Here is a 21,436-nt window from a genome sequence, read left to right as displayed (position 1 = left end):
GGCGCGCTTCCGTCTAGCGTCATCGTCGCTAGTCGAAATGACGCCGCCATCACAAAGATCGACTGGCTGTATTTTGTATATACTCTGTCTAGTATGTTATAGGATACGACACGTATATACGTACACGGTCTAGTATGTTAATTAGGATCCAACACGTATATGTTAGTCTGTTAGACTCGGCCGAGTTCGTGTCTAAAGCAGAATCATATGAGGCCGGCAGGGCCCGAGTCGGTCTGTACTTGCTGTGCCCAGCTCTAGCTATATCTTCCTTGCTCTATATATAAATAAGAACATAAGCCTACCAGCTGCCTACGTACACGCACGGTCCATAAGCCCACACACGACATACGTCCGTCTGTGAAGCCGTGAACCAGACACAAAGAAAGAAAGAAACCATGAACTGCCTATTACGGAACTCGCGCCGCCTCCTCCTCGTCTGTAAGCAGGCGGGCGGCGTCCGCCGACTGGCTTCGCTGCTGCCGCCCCATGCAAACCCGGTGCTCCGCTTCAGTCAGTTGTGCCGTAATCCGCGTACGGTCGCTGGGGTGGCGGCCCTCGCCTCAGGTGCCGCGGCGATGGCCGCCTTGGGCCGCTACGACCGCGAGGTTGTGCCTTACACGAACCGCACGCACATGGTCATCAGGTCTCCCGAGGCCGAACGCCAGCTCTGGGAGTCCCGTTTCACAAAGGACAAGAAAACCTGGGCTTCCAAATCACAAATCGTCGACCCGCTTCACCCGGACAGCGTTCGTGTACGCCGTATAGCCGATAAAATTATTCGCGCCACCTATCGCACTCTCCCTATTAACAGCAGCCACGATGGCACCAAGAGCCCGAAGCCACAGACAAGTCATCTTAAGGGGTGTGAGTGGGAGGTGATACTTGTCAAAGACCACTATACCAGTGCAATGTGCGCCCCTGGTGGCAAAATTGTAGTATATACTGGATTGCTCGACCGTTTTACGGATGCTGAGATTGCCTTTGGTATTGCGCATGAGGTACGTAGGTTTAACATTTATATAATAATTAATTACTAATGAGTTTTATGTGTGCATATTTTATGAGTTCTTATGTAGGTGCATAATGTTCTCTCCTTTCTTCTTTTTCAGATTGGGCACATCGTTGCCAGGCACAGCTCGGAAATTTGGTACGCCAAGTGGTTTCCGTTACCCTTGATTTTGCCTTTCTTTCAAAGGTACGTATCACTGCAATTAAATAAATACACGAGCGCGCGCGCACACACACTATACTTATATCATATGCCAGATAAATCATTTAGTCTTCCTGCCACTCACCGCGTACGATATGCTGTGGAAATTCGAAACCGATCCTACCTGATTATTATTAGAACAGAAAGGAGGAAATTACTTCGGTACGGATGAAATTATACATCTTAAAGCCACAAAAAAAAGAAATTATACATCTTAGCTCGGTCAAATGATTGAACCCTGGGTTAGTAACAAAATTTTCTGTATAAATATATAAACCACGACAACATGGAACTCGCTCTTCAGCCAAGCTTAATTGCTACAGTAGGATAATCTTGAGCAAGAATTATTGGTTTCCTAAACTAACACATGTTTTGTTCTATAACTTTGCCGAATGCTTCATGTTCTGATGATCAATGTTGCCTGTATATGCAGGACGGAGATGGAGGCAGATCACATTGGAACCCTTCTACTTGGAGCTGCTGGTTTCCATCCATACGCGTCCCTCTTGTTCTTCCGGAAGGCCGCAATGATTGAAAGAGCGTCCTGGACGCCAGAAGATCCCATCGCTCTTCATCCTTCACATAAGAAAAGGGTTGAGCGTTTGTATCAACCCAAAATCATGGAGGAGGCGATGAAGTTATATAAGGAAGCTCCGCCCGACGAAGGAACCAGCTCACAAGCCACTGGTGAAGGTTTTTCCTTTCGACAAACCCTGGGAGATGCATGCAAACTTATGTCGACAAGACTGAGACAAGTTCTTACGGGGCGATGAACAGATTAGAATGCCCAAGTTGAAGGAACCTCCCACATCCACATCTTCAGCACGTTCACGATATGAATGAACATGCAGGGCGAGTCAGTTTGACGGATGCTGCCATAACTATCCTAAAATTTAGAGACCTTTTACGGTACATCTGCTCAATATAGACCGCTTATTTCTATAGTTCGACGGTCCAGATGATACAATACTACTCTAGATTTTCGGTAGTATATTAACTAAACAAGGGCATTTTGGGTAGTACACATTTATCCATCTCGCAGGCACCTTCCTGTAACACCCCCAATGTCATGCTACAGTGACCTCACACTAATGGTGCCCTGTCATCAGGTTTAACTTAGCCAAGTTGCCACTTGATAAAAATCAAAGTTATTTCCAAATTTAAAATAAAGTCGAATGAATTATTTCTTCTAACATTAAATCTAAAATGCTCAAAATATTCTATAAGTTCCCCTGACCATTGTCAAGTTGAAACTAACTTCATTTTACTCACAATCGAACTCCTACAAAATAAATAAGTGGTCCAACAGGAGTTAAAATAACCATATAAATATAAACCTAATTTTATATTTTTTCAATTGGCCTCAAACTTTCTGGGCCTCTTCAAGTTATTGCCTAGTTTCATATGCCAATTTTCAAAGCTAACTAAAATCGTTTAGTACAAAATTAAAATGCAAAACAGTAAAGATAAAAGAAAAAGGGAAAATAGAACGACCCCCCCTTTTTACCTGGCCCACCTTGCGCTGTACCAGGCCCGACCCACCGCCCCGGCCTTTCCCTCACCTCTCGGCAGAGGCAGAGGCCATGGCGCTGTCCGGCCACGAGCGACCGTCCATGGGCGGATCTAGCCCGTGTTGACCATCCGTCGGTGCCCCGAGACGGATAAGAGCATCCTCGACCCCCTACTAACCCTAGTGCCCCTTTTCCCTCTCTCCCTCGCTCGTTCCCCTCGCTCCACCACACTCTCTCTCTCTCCCAAGGTCAGTGTCGTTGCGCCGACACCGTTCACCGTGGCCACCGAGCTCCTCTCACAGCGCTATCAAGTCCAGAAGGCCCGCCGTGCTCCACTTCATCTCTCTGCGGAAGAACGCGGGCCGGGAAGCGCTGGTTCGTCGCCAGCTTCATCTTCTTCAACCTTCGGAGCTGACCGCCGCCGACTTCGATTCGCCGCAACCAGCGCATCCCCGAGCTTGCCGTCCACTCCAGGAGCCGTGCCTCCTCCGTATGCATCGAGTATGCCACCGGGTCGGCCGGGATCGCCACTGCATCGACGCCACGATCCTCTTCTTCAACCTCGGTCGCCGACGCGCCTACGATCAAGCCACTCCACTGAGACACTCTCCGGCTCCCCTGAGCTCCCTGGCGGCATCTCTGTGAGCCGTCATGCTGATGTAGGCGCGCCTTTTTCGAATTAATAATAATTTTAGAATATTATTAAAACTTTAGAAAATCATAGAAAATTATCCGTAACTCGGATGAAAATGTTTTCTACATTAAAGTTGCTCAGAAAAATCCAACAAATCCGAATACGCGGTCCATTTACTTGTTAAGAGGCCTCTAACTAGCTGAACATGGAACATTCCCCCTCCGGTCATTTGTCTTACACAGGTCCGGAATCGGGAACACCTTCCCGGTTGAATTCCCCCTTGACCTATAACGTCTAGGACCGCGTTAGAACTCGTCTAGCTATGCCTATTGTCCTGTTATGCTTTGTGGTGCTATGTTTGCCTTATATTTACTGTTTCTTCCCCCTCTTCTCTCCGGTAGACCCCGAGACAGATGCTGCCCTTGTGATCGACTACGTCACCGACGACCCCTCCTTGCCAGAGCAACCAGGCAAGCCCCCCTTTGATCATCCCGATATCGCCCATTCCATTCTCTCATGCTTGCATTTGATTTTGCTACTGTGATTGATTGCTCCTATTCTGATGCATAGCCTGCTTTTGTAACCTGCTTATTGTTACCTACCTGCTTATCCTAAACTGCTTAGTATAGGTTGGTTAGTGATCCAACAATGACCCCCACCTTGTCCTTGTTGCCCCTGCTTCATCATTGAAGACCTGATCAACGGGATCAAACACCAGGCCCCGGCATCGCACATCACTTTCCCATTAGTTGCTCGACACTACTAGGTTACTATCGAGTGCCGAGGGTGAGACCTCTACAACACTTCTGATGTTAACCCTGTCGTGTAGCTATTCGGTCATGGTCATCGAGGGTGATTCCGCCTTAACCACTTCCGATACGACTCTGTCGTGCAACCCCTCAAGTGTGAACCTCGGGGGTGGTTCCTCTTACGTTTACCTTGATGATTACATCGAGTGGAATTCACCGGGGGTGATTCCTCGGGTTTTCCCCTTGATGTTTGGACACACGGATACTTGGACTTTACCACTTTTACTTGGAAAGGCGGGTCGACCCTGAGGGTTACCCGCGAGTGATGTGGAGACGGGTTGACCTGGAGGGTGCCCACGAGATAATTACGAGGCGTGGCCGGGCATTCCTAGCCCTTGCCGCAAGTCCTCGAGACGAGGCAACGGGGTCACATCTTTCGTGAGTCTCTGCTTGTTACCGCGTGCTCCTAATCAACTATGATTTGGATATTTGATCCGAGGGGCCTCTGGCCTGAGAGCACTACCCATCACGTGGGCATAGTATGGGCGTTCTGCGTCGTATGTATCAGCCGAAGCTTAATAGACGTCAGCGGCTGAGCGGCGCGCGCCGGGTTGGACTGGTAAGCACCTGCCTTTTTAAAGGAGGTAGCTAGGTCTGCTCACCTGCCGCGTACGCAACGTGCAGGAGTTCCCGGGGAGATGGCCCATGACCCCTGGGGGCATAGGTTAGTCCGGCGTGCTGACCTCTCTATTAAGTCTAGGTCGATTGCGGCGTATTGTTTGGCCGAGACTGGGCATGACCAAGGAAAGTGTGTCCGACCGGAGTTAACCGAGCGTGGTGGGTAAGTTGGTGCACCCCTGCAGGGAACAAAACATCTATCGATAGCCTGTCCTACGGTAACGGACACTTGGAGTTGTATCCCGATCGATACAACTAGAACTGGATACTTGTGATGAGAATTGGATTATGATGAGAACTGGATAGTATGGCTCTGGGATTGCTGTCTCGCATGGAGTCGAGAAAGGATCTCTGGCTGAGGTTGATAAAACTTCTACTACTTTACTTTATGCTACTCTACTCCCTCCTGTTGCTGCAAGATGGTGGTTTCCAGAAGATGTTAGTCTTCGATAGGACTAGGCCTTCTCTCTATTCTGGCATTTCTGCAGCCCAGTCCACATATACAGCCTTCCTTTGATAATGTTGCATATGTAGTGTAGATCCTTGCTTGCGAGTACTTTGGATGAGTACTCACGATTGCTTTGCTCCCCCTTTTCCCCCTTTCTTCTTCTTTCTGGTTGATGCAACCAGATGTCGGAGCCCAGGAGCCAGATGCCCCCGCCGATGCATACTACTACGTGGAGACCGTCGACGACCACGAGTAGTTAGGAGGCTCCCAGGCAGGAGGCCTTGCCTTTTCGATCGATGTTGCTTTTGTGCTAGCCTTCTTAAGGCAGACTTGTCTAACTTATGTCTGTACTCAGATATTGTTGCTTCTGCTGACTCATTTGTATTCGAGCTTTTGTATTCAAGCCCTCGAGGCCCCTGGCTTGTAATATAAAGCTTGTATTATTTTAATTTGTGTCTAGAGTTGTGTTGTGATATCTTCCCGTAAGTCCTTGATCTTGATCGTACACATTTGCGTGTATGATTAGTGTACGATTGAATCGAGGGCGTCACAAGTTGGTATCAGAACCGACTGCCTGTAGGTAGCCCCCTTTCCAACTCCTTGGCCGAAGTTGAGTCTAGTCACTACAAAAACTTTTAGTAACATGGCTGTGTGTCTTACGGGCCCACGTCGCCATTGGGTGGTATTAAGATCTTTTATTCCTCGTCTATACTCTGGGACTCTGATCTCTCGTCTATTCGGGTTAAACATTTTACTAACTCTGACATTAGGTTCTCGTACCCACTTCCTCCCGGAGAGCCCCGACATTTTTGATGATCGCTTGCTTGGCCAGAAGATTCTGGAGATACTCCTCGATGTTTCTTGAGACCCCGTGTCCACTCCCTTGCAGTTCCTGACCACCGATAATCCCTGTGAATAACATCCTTGCTGCTTGTACCTTCATACCCAGTTGCTCCTGTTATTACAAGATGTACTCTCTGTTCTTTCGAGAATCCTTTGTGCCTTCTCCTTTGTGGCTTCTTTTTGCAATGCAGATAATTCACTTAACCGGGGTCTGTTCATCCCCAGTTGTTCATATGCTTTCCAAAATACTGGGAAATACTATCTGATCTTCCGAAAATCGTCTGCAGCCTATTGCTCTTGATTCTCCTTGCCTGCTTGCAGTAGGATTAATTCCATATATCTAGCAATATTCTTTAAAATTCTTTGTGATTTTCATTCTGTTCCTATGGATTCCGCATGTGTGCGAATACTCACAATCATTAATTAATCCTTGGAAATTTTCTTTCCGGCTCAGACATCCTTCCAGATATGTGCTGGTTCTTGCCCAATCCAGATTTGATCGGGTGCACCTCTAAGTCCATTCAAGTTACTCATCCTTTGATCAGAGCCTCTGCATCTGATCCTTCGTCTTGAAGTCATAATTCCTTTGTAACCAAGCATCAAATCATTCATACGTTTCTATAAGACGATGCCTTTGCATCCCCTTCTTCATCTGATTGATTACCGATACTCACATCAACTTTGTCGTGAATCGCCAGATCCATTGCTGGGTTGTTATCCGACAGTGTACTTCACATCCAAAATCTTGTGAGTTTTTCCCTGATACATGATACCTTCGGTAAATTGTATCATCTGCTTTGACTTCGATACTCTGCTTTCGAACTCGTATCTTTTGCTTGGTTGATGGTTGTATATATTCGTAAAAATGCCCCGATGGGTTGAACTTATGCCTTCCATAATCCGTATGAACCCGAGAGTTCCCACGAGTCTTACTCTTCTGGTACTTCGCCAGATAAATCTTCTGCCCTACAATTTCTTCGAAAACGAGGAGTGAATGAAAGGTTATGCATTGAAGAAGTGGGAGTCGACCTTTAACTTTGTGTTCATGCCCATGGACACGATGTGGAACTTATCATGTAAGCTTCTTGTAATAATAACTATTTCCTTGATATAATATCATCTGGTATCGGTGAATTGATCCTTCGCAATCGTGGTTCCGACCATGATTGTTCTTCTTTGGTCCCATTTCTTGGACAACTTAAATCACTTGTCTTCTGCCGGTCAATAGGCCTGCCCAACCTCTATTATGATCTACCTTCGAGTATTACCCCTGGTATTTCGAGGATATCATGCCATTGCACTACATCGTATGAACTTTTGATGGAGTACTACCTTACCCCTGTCTTTGACACTTCATGGGTTCTGGGTTGTTTGTCAACCGAGAGCACCGATAAGTGAATCGATTCCGCACTCCGATTCAATAACTCTAAGTAATTTTTGTCGCTTACGAGTTTAATAATCCTTCAAGTCATTCCTAGCCTGATCGGCTATATTTTTATCGTGCCAACTTTTAACTGTGCTACCTGGTCCTTATGCCCGGAGCAACTTCCGACGACGAGCGAAGCTTACGTCGATCTTCTTCATCTTATCATTTCACCTCGAAGAACGAGCTTGATTTTGAACTTGTGTCGTATCCTTGGTTCCAATAGCCTTTCGCTTCATCCTTCCTGTTGCTTGATGCCGTTGCTCCTCGATGGCATCTTCATAGAGCCTCTCGACAAATGCGTCGTGATCAGCATCAACATTTTGACTTCCGTTGAGATGACAATTGAATTCATGGTGAGAAATACCATCCTTGACCTTCAATGATTTGAATTATCATTGACAACCCCCTTGTCTTCTTTCCAACACATGTTTGAGCATGTCTTGGTTATACCTTGCACTTCTTGCTATTCCTGCAATTGTTCCTTGAGTATGTCTTGTGATCTTCAACTCCAACCCCTACTTGGAACACCTTGTTAATGCTACCTCGAAGCATGACTGAGGTATTCCGGATATCAACAAGGACATTGGAAGCACATTGTCGAATGTTTCTTGATCTATTATCCAAACACCGTTGTATGTGTAATATCATGATTCTTCCCTCGCCCCCTTTATCTAAATGCTTTTGAACTTGCTGCCTTATCATGGATATCATGCTCTGCTTGTCCTTGGGAAGGATATACCCCTGAAATATGCGTTTAAACACATTTTCCTTTCCATTGTCTTGCTCAACCTCTCTTGCGATCTATATGATCTAAGCAAAAATAATTCCGTGCTTATAAAAACGCCTCAAGGTACAATTCGGTCAGTACGACCCTGTTACTAATGTTGATGACATTCCGGTAACCACCGATGGACGAGACCTTTGCTTAGTGGTCCGCCTCGTTCAACGAGCAGGGGAATGGTTCTCTTCGTCCCTCGTCCTTGGTACCGACGATTGTTGCCGACATAACTGACAGGCTACCCTCTGACATGCCTTGCTATCATGACCGTGCAAAATGAATAGCGCCTTTCCTTCTTTTAACCCACATGGTGGGCCCATAACCCACAGTTACACAGGATCGAAACCTGACTCTCCTGTACAACCTTGATGCTGAAATATTCTTTACACTTGGCTTCATATCATGTCACGAGCCACCTTCCGAGAGATGATCTATTCCCGATGCTCTGAACCCCCTTTCTCACACTCTGTTCAAGTATCAATCGTTGTTCATTCAGTTGAAACTTCCTATTGTACCTTCATAGTTCGCTCTCAATGTTTTATTAAGTTTCAACTCGAGAGATACTTCTGCCTCATTCCCTGAATTGTTCACCAGATAATTAACCCTATAAGGGTCAGTTCTCCCGGAGTTACTCTTTACTTCCCCACTTAAATCTCGGGACGAGATTTCTGGTAGTGGAGGAGATTTGTAACACCCCCAGTGTCATGCTACAGTGACTTCACACTAATGGTGCCATGTCATGAGGTTTAACTTAGCCAAGTTGCCATTTGATAAAAATCAAAGTAATTTCCAAATTTAAAATAAAGTCAAATGAATTATTTCTTCTAACTTTAAATCTAAAATGCTCAAAATATTCTCTAAGTTCCCCTGACCATTGTCAAGTTGAAACTAACTTCAGTTTACTCACAATCGAACTCCTACAAAATAAATAAGTGGTCCAACAGGAGTTAAAATAACCATATAAATATAAACCTAATTTTATATTTTCCAATTGGCCTCAAACTTTGTGGGCCTCTCCAAGTTATTTCCTAGTTTCATAAGCCAATTTTCAAAGCTAACTAAAATCGTTTAGAACAAAATTGAAATGCAAAACAGTAAAGATAAAAGAAAAAGGAAAAATAGAACGACCCCACCCCTTTTTACCTAGCCCATCTTGCATTGTACCAGGCCCGACCCACCGCCCCGGCCTTTCCCTCACCTCTTGGCAGAGGCAGAGGCCATGGCGCTGTCCGGCCATGAGCGACCGTCCATGCGCAGATCAAGCCCGTGTCGACCATCCGTCGGTGCCCCGAGACGGATAAGAGCATCCTCGACCCCCTGCTAACCCTAGTGCCCTTTTTCCCTCTCTCCCTCGCTCATTGCCCTCGCTCCACGACGCTCTCTCTCTCCCAATCTCAGCGTCGTTGCGCCGACACCGTTCACCGTGGCCGCTGAGATCCTCTCACAGCGCTATCAAGTCCAGAAGGCCCGCCGTGCTCCACTTCATCTCTCTGCGGAAGAACGCGGGCCGGGAAGCGCTGGTTCGTCGCCAGCTTCATCTTCTTCATCCTTCGGAGCTGACCGCTGCCGCCTTCGATTCGCCGCAACCAGGGCATCCCCGAGCTTGCCGTCCACTGCAGGAGCCGTGCCTCCTCCGTCTGCATTGAGTACACCACCGGGTCGGCCGGGATCGCCACTGCATCAACGCCACGATCCTCTTCTTCAACCTCGGTCGCCGGCGCGCCTCCGATCAAGCCACTCCACTGAGACCCTCTCCGGCTCCCCTGAGCTCCCTGCCGGCATCTCTGTGAGCCGGCGTCCATTCCCCTTCCCCCTTTCCTTTCTTCCGTCGCCGTAGGACACCACCACGAACGCGCCCGAACCACTTCATTCGCCCCCGCGCGCCTGGCCTCGCCTGTCGATGCTCGACCGCTGCGCTCGCGTGTTGCTGCCGCAGCCCGCGCCCGTAGCCTCTGCGCCTGACCGCCTCGCCCGCGCCCAGGTGCGCCGCAGCAGCCGCCCGCGCGTGCGTTCGCCTCGCTGTTGCCGCTCCATCGCCGCGGCCACGCCTCCCTGTAGCTGCTACTGCTACTGCTAATTACTTAAGTCAATGACAGATGGGGCCCACTGCCCCTTTGACCTGTCAACCCAGTCAGAGTTGACTATTGACCATACTGACATCAGCATGACGTCCTGCTGACGCAATAAGTCCTTTTTCGAATTAATAATAATTTCAGAATATTATTAAAACTTTAGGAAATCATAGAAAATTATCCGTAACTCGGATGAAAATGTTTTCTACATGAAAGTTGCTCAGAAAAATACAACGAATCCAACTTCGCGGTCCATTTACTTGTTAAGAGGCCTCTAACTAGCTGAACATGGAACATTCCCCCTCCGGTCATCTGTCTTACAAAGGTCCGGAATCGGCAACACCTTTCCGGTTGAATTGCCCCCTCACCTATAACGTCTAGGACCGCGTTAGAACATGTCTAGCTATGCCTGTTGTCCTATTATGCTTTGTGGTGCTACGTTTGCCTTATATTTACTATTTCTTCCCCCTCTTCTCTCCGGTAGACCCCGAGACCGATGCTGCCCTTGTGATCGACTACGTCACCGACGACCCCTCCTTGCCAGAGCAACCAGGCAAGCCCCCCTTTGATCATCCCGATATCTCCCATTTCATTCTCTCATGCTTGCATTAGATTTTTCTACTGTTATTGATTGCTCCGATTCTGATGCATAGCCAGCTTTTGTAACATGCTTATTGTTACCTACCTGCTTATCCTAAACTGCTTAGTATAGGTTGGTTAGTGATCCATCAGTGACCCCCACCTTGTCCTTGTTGCCCCTGCTTCATCATTGAAGACCCGATCAACGGGATCGAAGACCAGGCCCCGGCACCGCACATCACTTTCCCCTTAGTTGCTCGACACTACTAGGTTACTATCGAGTGCCGAGGGTGAGACCTCTACAACACTTCTGATGTTAACCCTGTAGTGTAGCTATTCGGTCGTGGTCATCGAGGATGATTCCGCCTTAACCACTTCCGATACGACTCTGTCGTGCAACCCCTCAAGTGTGAACCTCGGGGGTGGTTCCTCTTACGTTTACCTTGATGATTACATCGAGTGGAATTCACCGGGGGTGATTCCTCGGGTTTTCCCCTTGATGTTTGGACACACGGATACTTGGACTTTACCACTTTTACTTAGAAAGGCGAGTCGACCCTGAGGGTTACCCGCGAGTGATGTGGAGACGGGTTGACCTGGAGGGTGCCCACGAGATAATTACGAGGCGTGGCCGGGCATTCCTAGCCCTTGCCGCAAGTCCTCGAGACGAGGCAACGGGGTCACATCTTTCGTGAGTCTCTGCTTGTTACCGCGTGCTCCTAATCAACTATGATTTGGATATTTGATCCAAGGGGCCTCTGGCCTGAGAGCACTACCCATCACGTGGGCATAGTATGGGCGTTCTGCGTCGTATGTATCAGCCGAAGCTTAATAGACGTCAGCGGCTGAGCGGCGCTCGCCGGGTTGGACTGGTAAGCACCTGCCTTTTTAAAGGAGGTAGCTAGGTCTGCTCACCTGCCGCGTACGCAACGTGCAGGAGTTCCCGGGGAGATGGCCCATGACCCCTGGGGGCATAGGTTAGTCCGGCGTGCTGACCTCTCTATTAAGTCTAGGTCGATTGCGGCGTATTGTTTGGCCGAGGCTGGGCATGACCCAGGAAAGTGTGTCCGACCGGAGTTAATTGAGCGTGGTGGGTAAGTTGGTGCACCCCTGCAGGGAACAAAACATCTATCGATAGCCTGTCCTACGGTAACGGACACTTGGAGTTGTATCCCGATCGATACAACTAGAACTGGATACTTGTGATGAGAATTGGATTATGATGAGAACTGGATAGTATGGCTCTGGGATTGCTGTCTCGCATGGAGTCGAGAAAGGATCTCTGGCTGAGGTTGATAAAACTTCTACTACTTTACTTTATGCTACTCTACTCCCTCCTGTTGCTGCAAGATGGTGGTTTCCAGAAGATGTTAGTCTTCGATAGGACTAGGCCTTCTCTCTATTCTGGCATTCCTGTAGCCCAGTCCACATATACAGCCTTCCTTTGATAATGTTGCATATGTAGTGTAGATCCTTGCTTGCGAGTACTTTGGATGAGTACTCACGATTGCTTTGCTCCCCCTTTTCCCCCTTTCTTCTTCTTTCTGGTTGATGCAACCAGATGTCGGAGCCCAGGAGCCAGATGCCCCCGCCGATGCATACTACTACGTGGAGACCGTCGACGACCACGAGTTGTTAGGAGGCTCCCAGGCAGGAGGCCTTGCCTTTTCGATCGATGTTGCTTTTGTGCTAGCCTTCCTAAGGCAAACTTGTCTAACTTATGTCTGTACTCAAATATTGTTGCTTCCGCTGACTCGTTTGTATTCGAGCTTTTGTATTCGAGCCATCGAGTCCCCTGTCTTGTAATATAAAGCTTGTATTATTTTAATTTGTGTTTAGAGTTGTGTTGTGATATCTTTCCGTGAGTCCTTGAGCTTGATCGTACACATTTGCGTGTATGATTAGTGTACGATTGAATCGAGGGCGTCACACTTCCCCTCGGAAACAAGTGGAGGGGCGGACCTGAAATATCAGGTATTAATTCTTCGTCCCGCAGTTGTTCACTTGCCGTCGCCATTGCCAGCCGGCACCATCATGGCTGGTCACCCCCGTCCAGCCCGCCACGTGCCAGTACCGCCGTACTGGCCTAGCTAGCTATCGGCGGCGGCGAGATGCCATGCCTTTCGTGTTAGTTGTTACCCTCGAGCCTACAGAATTTGGAGCGGGTTGCCGACGGAGACGACGAAGGTGAGGGCGTCGCCCGGCCGCATGCCCCCGTCCCGGCCTTGCCTACCATGGTCCGTGGCTAGATTGCCAGGTCTACGGTGTTCCCATCGAGCCTCTGGAATCTGGAGCAGAGTCGCTGACATGGAGACGAGGACGACGCCGTCGCTCCGGCCGCATGGCCCCTACCTTATCCAGTCGGTCCCATGAATGAACTTGCGGACACTAATACGAGGCCATATCATGGCAAGTACTCCACTCCGTTGAACTCTCCACCAGCTAGGCAGCTAGCTAATTGCGTTGCTACATGCTACAATTGCTAGTTCGTGCCGCCGTCGGCGGCATGCAGGCAGGGTAGGCTGCAATTTTTGGCAGCGTTGAGTACTTGAGTTGACGGTGCGCTGGGAGGGGTGCAGGCGGTGTCGGAATGGCAGAGCTCCAACCTGCAGGCAGCTTCGGAATAGCCTGGGGCGGGACCTGGCCGTCATTGGGGACGGAGGGCTGCAGCGGCGTCTATCGTCTGCGATTTGTCTAATAATTAAATAGAGAAAACATAATTACTAATATGTCCCTAAGCCAAAATCTGACCGTCTCATAACTGTTATGTTGAGTAGTACTCCATCCGTCCCAAAATATAAGAACGTTTTTAACATTAGTGTAGTGTTAAAAACGTTATTATATTTGGGACAGAGGGAGTATAATGTATAGTAAAAAGTCCCAAAATTTACTTATATATATTTGTGCCAAATGTTGTTCTTGTGCACTATCGTTAAACTGAGCTATTATTTTGTGTCTAGGCATATATTTTTCAGAACGAATTTGCTAATTCTCATCTAGATGAAAATTACTTATGACACATCTAGGTCCTCCACCACACGATCAAACGCTATAATTTGTGCAGAATTACGATCGCCAGCTGCTTTGTGGGTTCCTTGTGCTGTTTCGCGTGCGCGTGTGGCCTGTTGTCACTTTTCTCTCCGTGTCTGGGCGTAGTCCATGCGGTCAGATGGACCTTGTTTGTACATTGTTTTTCAGCGGGCTAGGGAGAATTGGAAGAGCGGAAGCGAGGAAATTTTCTTTTGTTCCCATCGCTACACTCTCTCCCATTCATATTTTCCTTTTTCCTCTAGATCGATCTTTGTCTACTTTGAGAAGAGCTTCTGAGGGAATGCTAATGCAGTGAGTATTATTGTCCCGAATCTGGTAGCATGACTATTTCCAACACATAAATGGTTCCATCCTAATCCTCAAAAAGAAAAAATTATACCATCTAGTTGGATGTTCATGTAATTTGTGTTCAACCTAGTTGCATGTTCATTCTCGATATGTAACTTGTGCCCGACTCAGTTGCATGCCCACACCTTCGACGCGCAACTTGCCTCTGACCTCGATCTAGTTACATGTCCAACCGTAGTATGCAACTCACCCGATCCAGTTGCATATCCACCCTCGATATGCAACTCTCACACGACCCAGTTGCATGTCCACACTTTCACATGCAACTCATGTCCGACCTAGTTGCATGTCCTTCATCGACCTGCAACCTGTCTTCGACCCCGATTTAGTTGCATGTCCACCCTGTTAGATGGATAGAGATAGAATCTTGTTCAAACTCATCTTGTAATCTATCTCTTCTTCTGTATCTCACTAGTAGAAAACAGGGCTTTGGTTGGGGCCTGACCAGCCCATTAGTCCCGGTTCTGCACGAACCGGGACCCATGCGGGGCATACGTCCTGGTTCGTGCGCCCTGGGGGCCGGCCAGGCCTCGGTAGGCATTTGTCCCGGTTCGCGAGGACCCATTTGTCCCAGTTGTAGGCACGAACCGGGACCAATGGTCTGGTGGCTATATATACCCCCTCGCCGGCGAGCAGAGCAGTCCACACTGCTGTGTTTTTTCTGGCCGGCGAGGGGAGAGCTTTGTGGTGCTCTAGCTCACCTCCTATGCACATGAGGTGTTTGATGAAATGTCCGAGCCACACTAGTTAAGCTTTCTCCTCTTGAAACTCGACCTCCGAGCTCCATTTTTTCCGAGATTTGTCTAGGTTTAGCGGTCTGTCACGTCCCGTACCCGTCTTCACCGCCGTCGATCGCCCGCGCCGATCTCGTCGCCGGCACCACCGTGGTGAGCCTCTTGTTCTTATCTTCTTTCTGAAATAAAAAATTCTTACTTTAGATAGATACTTGTCTAATTTTCTTACTTTTGACACACATAATTTGTTATAATGCACGCATATGAACCGGCAATGGATGTACGGTGACAGACACACCTCCGAGTACATTAAGGGCCTGCATAATTTTCTCGAAGTGGCTGAGGCAAACAAGCAGAATGGTTTTATGTGTTGTCCATGCCCTAATTGTGGGAATACGAAGTCTTACTTTGACCGGAAAATCCTTCACACCCACCTGCTTTATAAGGGTTTCATGCCACACTATAATGTTTGGACGAAGCATGGAGAAATAGGGGTTATGATGGAAGACAGTGAAGTAGAAGAGGACGATGACAACTATGTGCCCCCTGAATACGGTGATGCTGCAACGGGGGAAGCTGCTGAAGATCAAGAGGAACCAGACGATGTGCCCGATGATGATGATCTCCGCCGGGTCATTGTCGATGCAAGGACACAATGCGAAAGTCAAAAGGAGAAGCTGAAGTTCGATCGCATGTTAGAGGATCACAAAAAAGGGTTGTACCCCAATTGCGAAGATGGCAACACAAAGCTCGGTACCGTACTGGAGTTGCTGCAGTGGAAGGCAGAGAATGTTGTGCCTGACAAAGGATTTGAGAAGCTACTGAAAATATTGAAGAAGAAGCTTCCAAAGGATAACGAATTGCCCGGCAGTACGTACGCAGCAAAGAAGTTCGTATGCCTCTAGGATTGGAGGTGCAGAAGATACATGCATGCCCTAATGACTGCATCCTCTACCGCGGTGCGTACAAGGATTTGAACGCATGCCCGGTATGCGGTGCATTGCAGTATAAGATCAGACAAGATGACCCTGGTGATGTTGACGGCGAGCCCCCCAGGAAGAGGGTTCCTGCGAAGGTGATGTGGTATGCTCCTATAATACCACGGTTGAAACGTCTGTTTAGAAACAAAGAGCATGCCAAGTTGATGCGATGGCACAGAGAGGACCGTAAGAAAGACGGGAAGTTGAGAGCACCCGCTGACGGGTCGCAGTGGAGAAAAATCGAGAGAAAGTACTGGGCTGAGTTTGCAGGTGACCCAAGAAACGTATGGTTTCGTTTAAGCGCGGATGGCATCAATCCTTTCGGGGAGCAGAGCAACAATGACAACACCTGGCCCATGACTCTATGTATGTATAACCTTCCTCCTTGGATGTGCATGAAGCGGAAGTTTATTATGATGCCAGTTCACATCCAAGGCCCTAAGCAACCCGGCAACGACATTGATGTGTACCTAAGGCCATTAGTTGAAGAACTTTTACAGCTGTGGAATGGAAACTGTGTACGTGTGTGGGATGAGCACAAAGATGAGGAATTTAACCTGCACGCGTTGCTGTTTGTGACCATCAATGATTGGCCCGCTCTCAGTAACCTTTCAGGACAGACAAACAAGGGATACCACGCATGCACGCACTGTTTAGCTGATACCGAAAGTATATACCTGGACAAATGCAGGAAGAATGTGCACCTGGGCCATCGTCGATTTCTTCCGACCAACCATCAATGTCGAAAAAAAGGCAAGCATTTCAAAGGCGAGGCAGATCACCGGAAGAAGCCCGCCATGCGTACTGGTGATCACGTGCTTGCTATGGTCAATGATTTACAAGTAATCTTTGGAAAGGGTCCCGGCGGACTATCTGTTCCGAATGATGCTGAGGGACGCACACCCATGTGGAAGAAGAAATCTATATTTTGGGACCTACCCTACTGGAAAGACCTAGAGGTCCGCTCTTCAATCGACGTGATGCACGTGAGGAAGAACCTTTTCGTGAACCTGCTAGGCTTCTTGGGCGTGTATGGGAAGACAAAAGATACACCGGAGGCACGGGAGGACCTGCAACGTTTGCATGAAAAAGACGGCATGCCTCCAAAGCAGTATGAAGGTCCTGTTAGCTACGCTCTTACCAAAGAAGAGAAGGAAATCTTCTTTGAATGCCTGCTCAATATGAAGGTCCCGTTTGGCTTCTCGTTGAATATAAAGGGAATAATAAATATGCCATAGAAAAAGTTCATTAACCTAAAGTCTCATGACTGCCACGTGATTATGACGCAACTGCTTCCGGTTGCATTGAGAGGGCTTCTACCGGAAAACGTCCGATTAGCCATTGTGAAGCTATGTGCATTCCTCAATGCAATCTCTCAGAAGGTGATCGATCCAGAAATTATACCAAGACTAAGGAGTTATGTGGCGCAATGTCTTGTCAGTTTCGAGCTGGTGTTCCCACCATCCTTCTTCAATATCATGACGCACGTCCTAGTTCATCTAGTCGACGAGATTGTCATTTTGGGCCCCGTATTTCTACACAATATGTTCCCCTTTGAGAGGTTCGTGGGAGTCCTAAATAAATATGTCCGTAACCGCGCTAGGCCAGAAGGAAGCATCTCCATGGGCCATCAAACAGAGGATGTCATTGGGTTTTGTGTTGACTTCATTCCTGGCCTTAAGAAGATAGGTCTCCCTATATCGTGGTATGAGGGGAGACTGACTGGAAAAGGCATGCTTGGAGGGGACTGAATAATATGTAGGGACGAGCATTCTTGGTCTCAAGCACACTACACAGTTCTACAGAACTCTACCTTGGTGACCTCGTATGTCGATGAACACAAGAACAGTCTGCGCTCCAAGCACCCGCAGGAGTGTGACGACTGGATTACATGTGAACACATCAGGACTTTCAGCAGTTGGTTGGAAACACGTCTCAGAGGTGACAACACTGTTTGTGATGAGCTGTACTCGTTGTCCAGGGGACCATCTTCTACTGTATTGACTTACAAATGATACGAGATAAATGGGAATACATTTTACACGATCGCCCAAGATCAAAAGAGCACCAACCAAAACAGCGGTGTCCGCTTTGATGCAGCAACCAAGAGGGGAAAGGACACATATTATGGTTACATAGTGGACATATGGGAACTTGACTACGGACATGATTTTAAGGTCCCTTTGTTTAAGTGCAAATGGATCAATCTGTCAGGAGATGGGGTACAGGTAGACCCACAGTACGGAATGACAACAGTGGATCTGAACAATCTTGGGTACACTTACGAACCGTTCATCCTAGCCAATGATGTGCGTAGGTTATCTATGTGAAGGACATGTCTACCAAACCGAGAAAAAGAAACGATAAGGAAGCGAATACATCATACGATCAGCCAAAGCGCCACATAGTTCTTCCAGGAAAAAGGGACATCATGGGAGTGGAGGGCAAGACAGACATGTCTGAAGATTATGAAAAGTTTCATGAAATTCCTCCCTTCGAAGTCAAGGCTGACCCGAGCACCCTATTAAACGATGAAGATTATCCATGGTTACGGTGCAATAAGCAAAGGACACAAGCGAAGAAAAAGTGAAGACTTTCTCTCCATAACTATTATGATGATGCCATGCCAACTTTTAACCTTTTCGTAGTTCATTTGAAATGCCTGTTGTAACAGACGAGTTTCTGTATGAAACCCTGATATCTCGAAACAGATTGTCCGTTTTGTACACGAAGTGCATCCAGTTTTTGTCGTAACCCTCTCAACTTCTCAGCACATGCTATGTGGGTGAAATGATGATACCATGCCAACTTTCAACCTTTTCATAGTTCATTTGAAATGCTTTTCAATTTCATCTTATAGCTCAAAAAAATCAGTAAATGCAGGAAAAATAACAAATGAAGTCAAAAAGGGTTGAAAATTGATGATGTGGCTGCATTTTGAACACACAAGAAGTCCGGAGTTGTAAGAAGTTATTAAAAATAAAAGAGAGGCGCAATGCTCACCTGCACGTTGCTTTAGAACTGGTACTAAAGGAATCAACTAAAAAGCTTTTATAAACATCTAGTATTATTGAAACTAAAATTATATAGAATTTTTGCAACTAAAATTATCAAAGTATTTTCTGTTCAAAACATTAAAAGCAAAAAGAATTTTCATAAAATAAATACAAAAAGCAAAAAATAAAATAAAATAAATAAGTAGAAAGAAAATAAACTTTTATAAATAAGTAGAAACAAAATAAAATAAATAAGTAGAAACAAAATAAAATAAAATAAAATAAACTTTTATAAAATAAATAAGTAGAAACAAAATAAAACAAAACAAAATAAACTATAATAAAATAAAATAAAATAAATAAACCTTAATAAAATAAATAAAAGTAGCAATAGTAAGTATTTTGTTGTAAGTAGAATTAAATTAAAAAAAGAAAGCAACAAAGAAACAAAAAACTGGAAAAAATTAAAAAAATGCCACCTACTAGGCCACCACGGCGTGAATACCACTAGAAACCCAGCTAGTTGGGCCAGGATTCAGGCCCAGCAGGCCCACTGGCAAAGTAGTGTTAGATTAGGCCCATAGGCCTGCAGTTCAGAGGAGTTCGAGAGGGAGGAGGCAGCGGAGCTTATAAACAGGTGTTGGGCGCTCTCAACTAGCAAGGTGGGACCAAACTCCCACATCCACGCCGCTGCACAATGGCTTTGGTCCCGGTTGATGGCAACAACAGGGACTAAAGGGGCGCATTGGTCCCGGTTCCTGCTGCCAACCGGGACTAATGCCACCCTTTAGTCCCGGTTGGTGCCCCCAACCGGGACCAAAGGCCTCTGCTTCCCGCCCTTTGGGCTGCTGAAAAGAGACCTTTGGTCCCGGTTGGTGGCACCAACCGGGACTAAAGGGTGGCATTAGTCCCGTTTGGTGCCACGAACCGGGACCAATGCTCTATCTATATAAGCCACACTTGTGAAAATTTTCGATTCAGTTCTTCTTCCACTGCCCTGACACCGTCGCCGCGCGCGCCCCTGCGTTGACGCCGTCGCCGCGGCGCCGCCCCTGCCCCGAAGCCGTCGCCGCGCGCCGCCCCTTCCCTGACGCCGTCGCCGCGCGCCGCCCCTGCCCCGCCGCCGTCGCCGCGCCGCGCCGTCACCACCCCGGTCTACGCCGCCCTTGCCCCGACGCCATCGCCGACACCGCCCCAATGAGCTCCCGCGCCCCTGCCCCCTGCTGTGGCCGCCGTATGCATATATGTTTTTTGCATATATGTTGATGTATATGTAGTGTTTGATGTATGGAGCATATATGATGATTTTTTGTTCAGCGTCGTCATATATGATGTTTTTTCTGCATATATATATGATCATATGATTTTTTTGTTCATAGATGTGATTCTTTTTGTTCATATATCATATGATGTTTTTATATTGTTCATAGATGATCGATCATATTTGTTCATATGTATGCAAGCGAAGTCGTTGTCGTTAGTTGTACTGTTTAGGGTTAGGGTCGTCGAAGAAGGAAAATAAGGAAAGAAGAAAAGAGGAAGAAAAGAGGAAGAAGGAAGAAGGAAGAAGAAGAAAAATAAGAAGAGGAAGAAGAAGAAAAAAAAGAGGAGAAGGAGAAGGAATAACACTAGTTAAACTAGTTTATTTTTAGGAAGTACCACTTTATTTTATTTATAGTAAGTGCTTAGTAGTTGAATTGCTAGTTGATTTAATAAAACTACTTTATTTTACTATAGAAGTAGTTTATTTTTAGTAAGTACTACTTTATTTTATTTATAGTAAGTGCTTAGTAGTTGAAGTAGTTGATTTAATAAAACTACTTTATTTTTAGCAAGAATATTAATAGAACTAGTTTATTTTTTTAGTTAAAGCAATTATTCCCGCATCGACATCGACGATGCCTATCCTGCATCCTCATCGTCGACTCGGCGGAGGAGGCCTGCTTGATCAGAGGGGCCATGTCCGGGACTGGGCTCCGCCGGGCTGGTATTGGGAGGTGCTACCTTTCAGGGGGCGTAGGTTGGTGAGGAGCCAGCCCGTCGTTGACCCAAACATTGTTTGGTGGCGGTCGTGTGGGCCAGTGACGGTGCCGAGGCTTCCGGACACCGCGGAGGTGGTACGTCACCGTGTTAGCGAGGAGGACGAGCACGTCCGTCACTACATGCTTGCGTTGGAGGGCAGGTTCGACAATACCTGGCAGGTTCTTCAGGGATCTCACTGGAGCTATGATCCTGTGATGGTTCCTTCTCTTTGGGTGTCCACCGCCCGCGCCGATACCCATCGGGCGCTACGGTTCTAGCTGTAATAGCGATGCTATATGTATGATACTATTCGAGGTGTATTAGTGATAATATTCGACGATGTACGGACGTAAGAGATGATGTAGTTTTTCTTATAA

General features: G+C 47.2%; 1 protein-coding gene across 1 annotated transcript; it reads left to right on the top strand.

Annotated features, from left to right (window-relative positions):
- The first annotated feature begins 319 nt into the window (after positions 1-319).
- On the top strand, positions 320-2,284 carry LOC123126106 (mitochondrial metalloendopeptidase OMA1). Its single transcript, XM_044546505.1, has 3 exons — positions 320-998; positions 1,110-1,195; positions 1,644-2,284. The coding sequence occupies exons 1-3, from the start codon at positions 396-398 to the stop codon at positions 1,981-1,983; spliced, it is 1,029 nt and encodes a 342-aa protein (XP_044402440.1). The 5' UTR covers positions 320-395; the 3' UTR covers positions 1,984-2,284.
- Positions 2,285-21,436: the final 19,152 nt, after the last annotated feature.

This window comes from Triticum aestivum, chromosome 5D, assembly GCF_018294505.1.
Source record: "Triticum aestivum cultivar Chinese Spring chromosome 5D, IWGSC CS RefSeq v2.1, whole genome shotgun sequence".
Lineage (NCBI taxonomy): Eukaryota > Viridiplantae > Streptophyta > Magnoliopsida > Poales > Poaceae > Triticum > Triticum aestivum.
The sequence above is the reverse complement of the archived record's forward strand: the minus strand, read 5'-3'. Positions and strand labels throughout refer to the sequence as shown.

What these genes read in the sequence shown, in the direction of transcription:
- LOC123126106 (XM_044546505.1), top strand. Translation starts at nt 396, where the DNA reads ATGAACTGCCTATTACGGAACTCGCGCCGCCTCCTCCTCGTCTGTAAG. An exon ending in CCTTTGGTATTGCGCATGAG is followed by an intron (nt 999 to 1,109) that starts GTACGTAGGTTT and finishes CTTCTTTTTCAG; the next exon opens with ATTGGGCACATCGTTGCCAG. An exon ending in ATTTTGCCTTTCTTTCAAAG is followed by an intron (nt 1,196 to 1,643) that starts GTACGTATCACT and finishes CTGTATATGCAG; the next exon opens with GACGGAGATGGAGGCAGATC.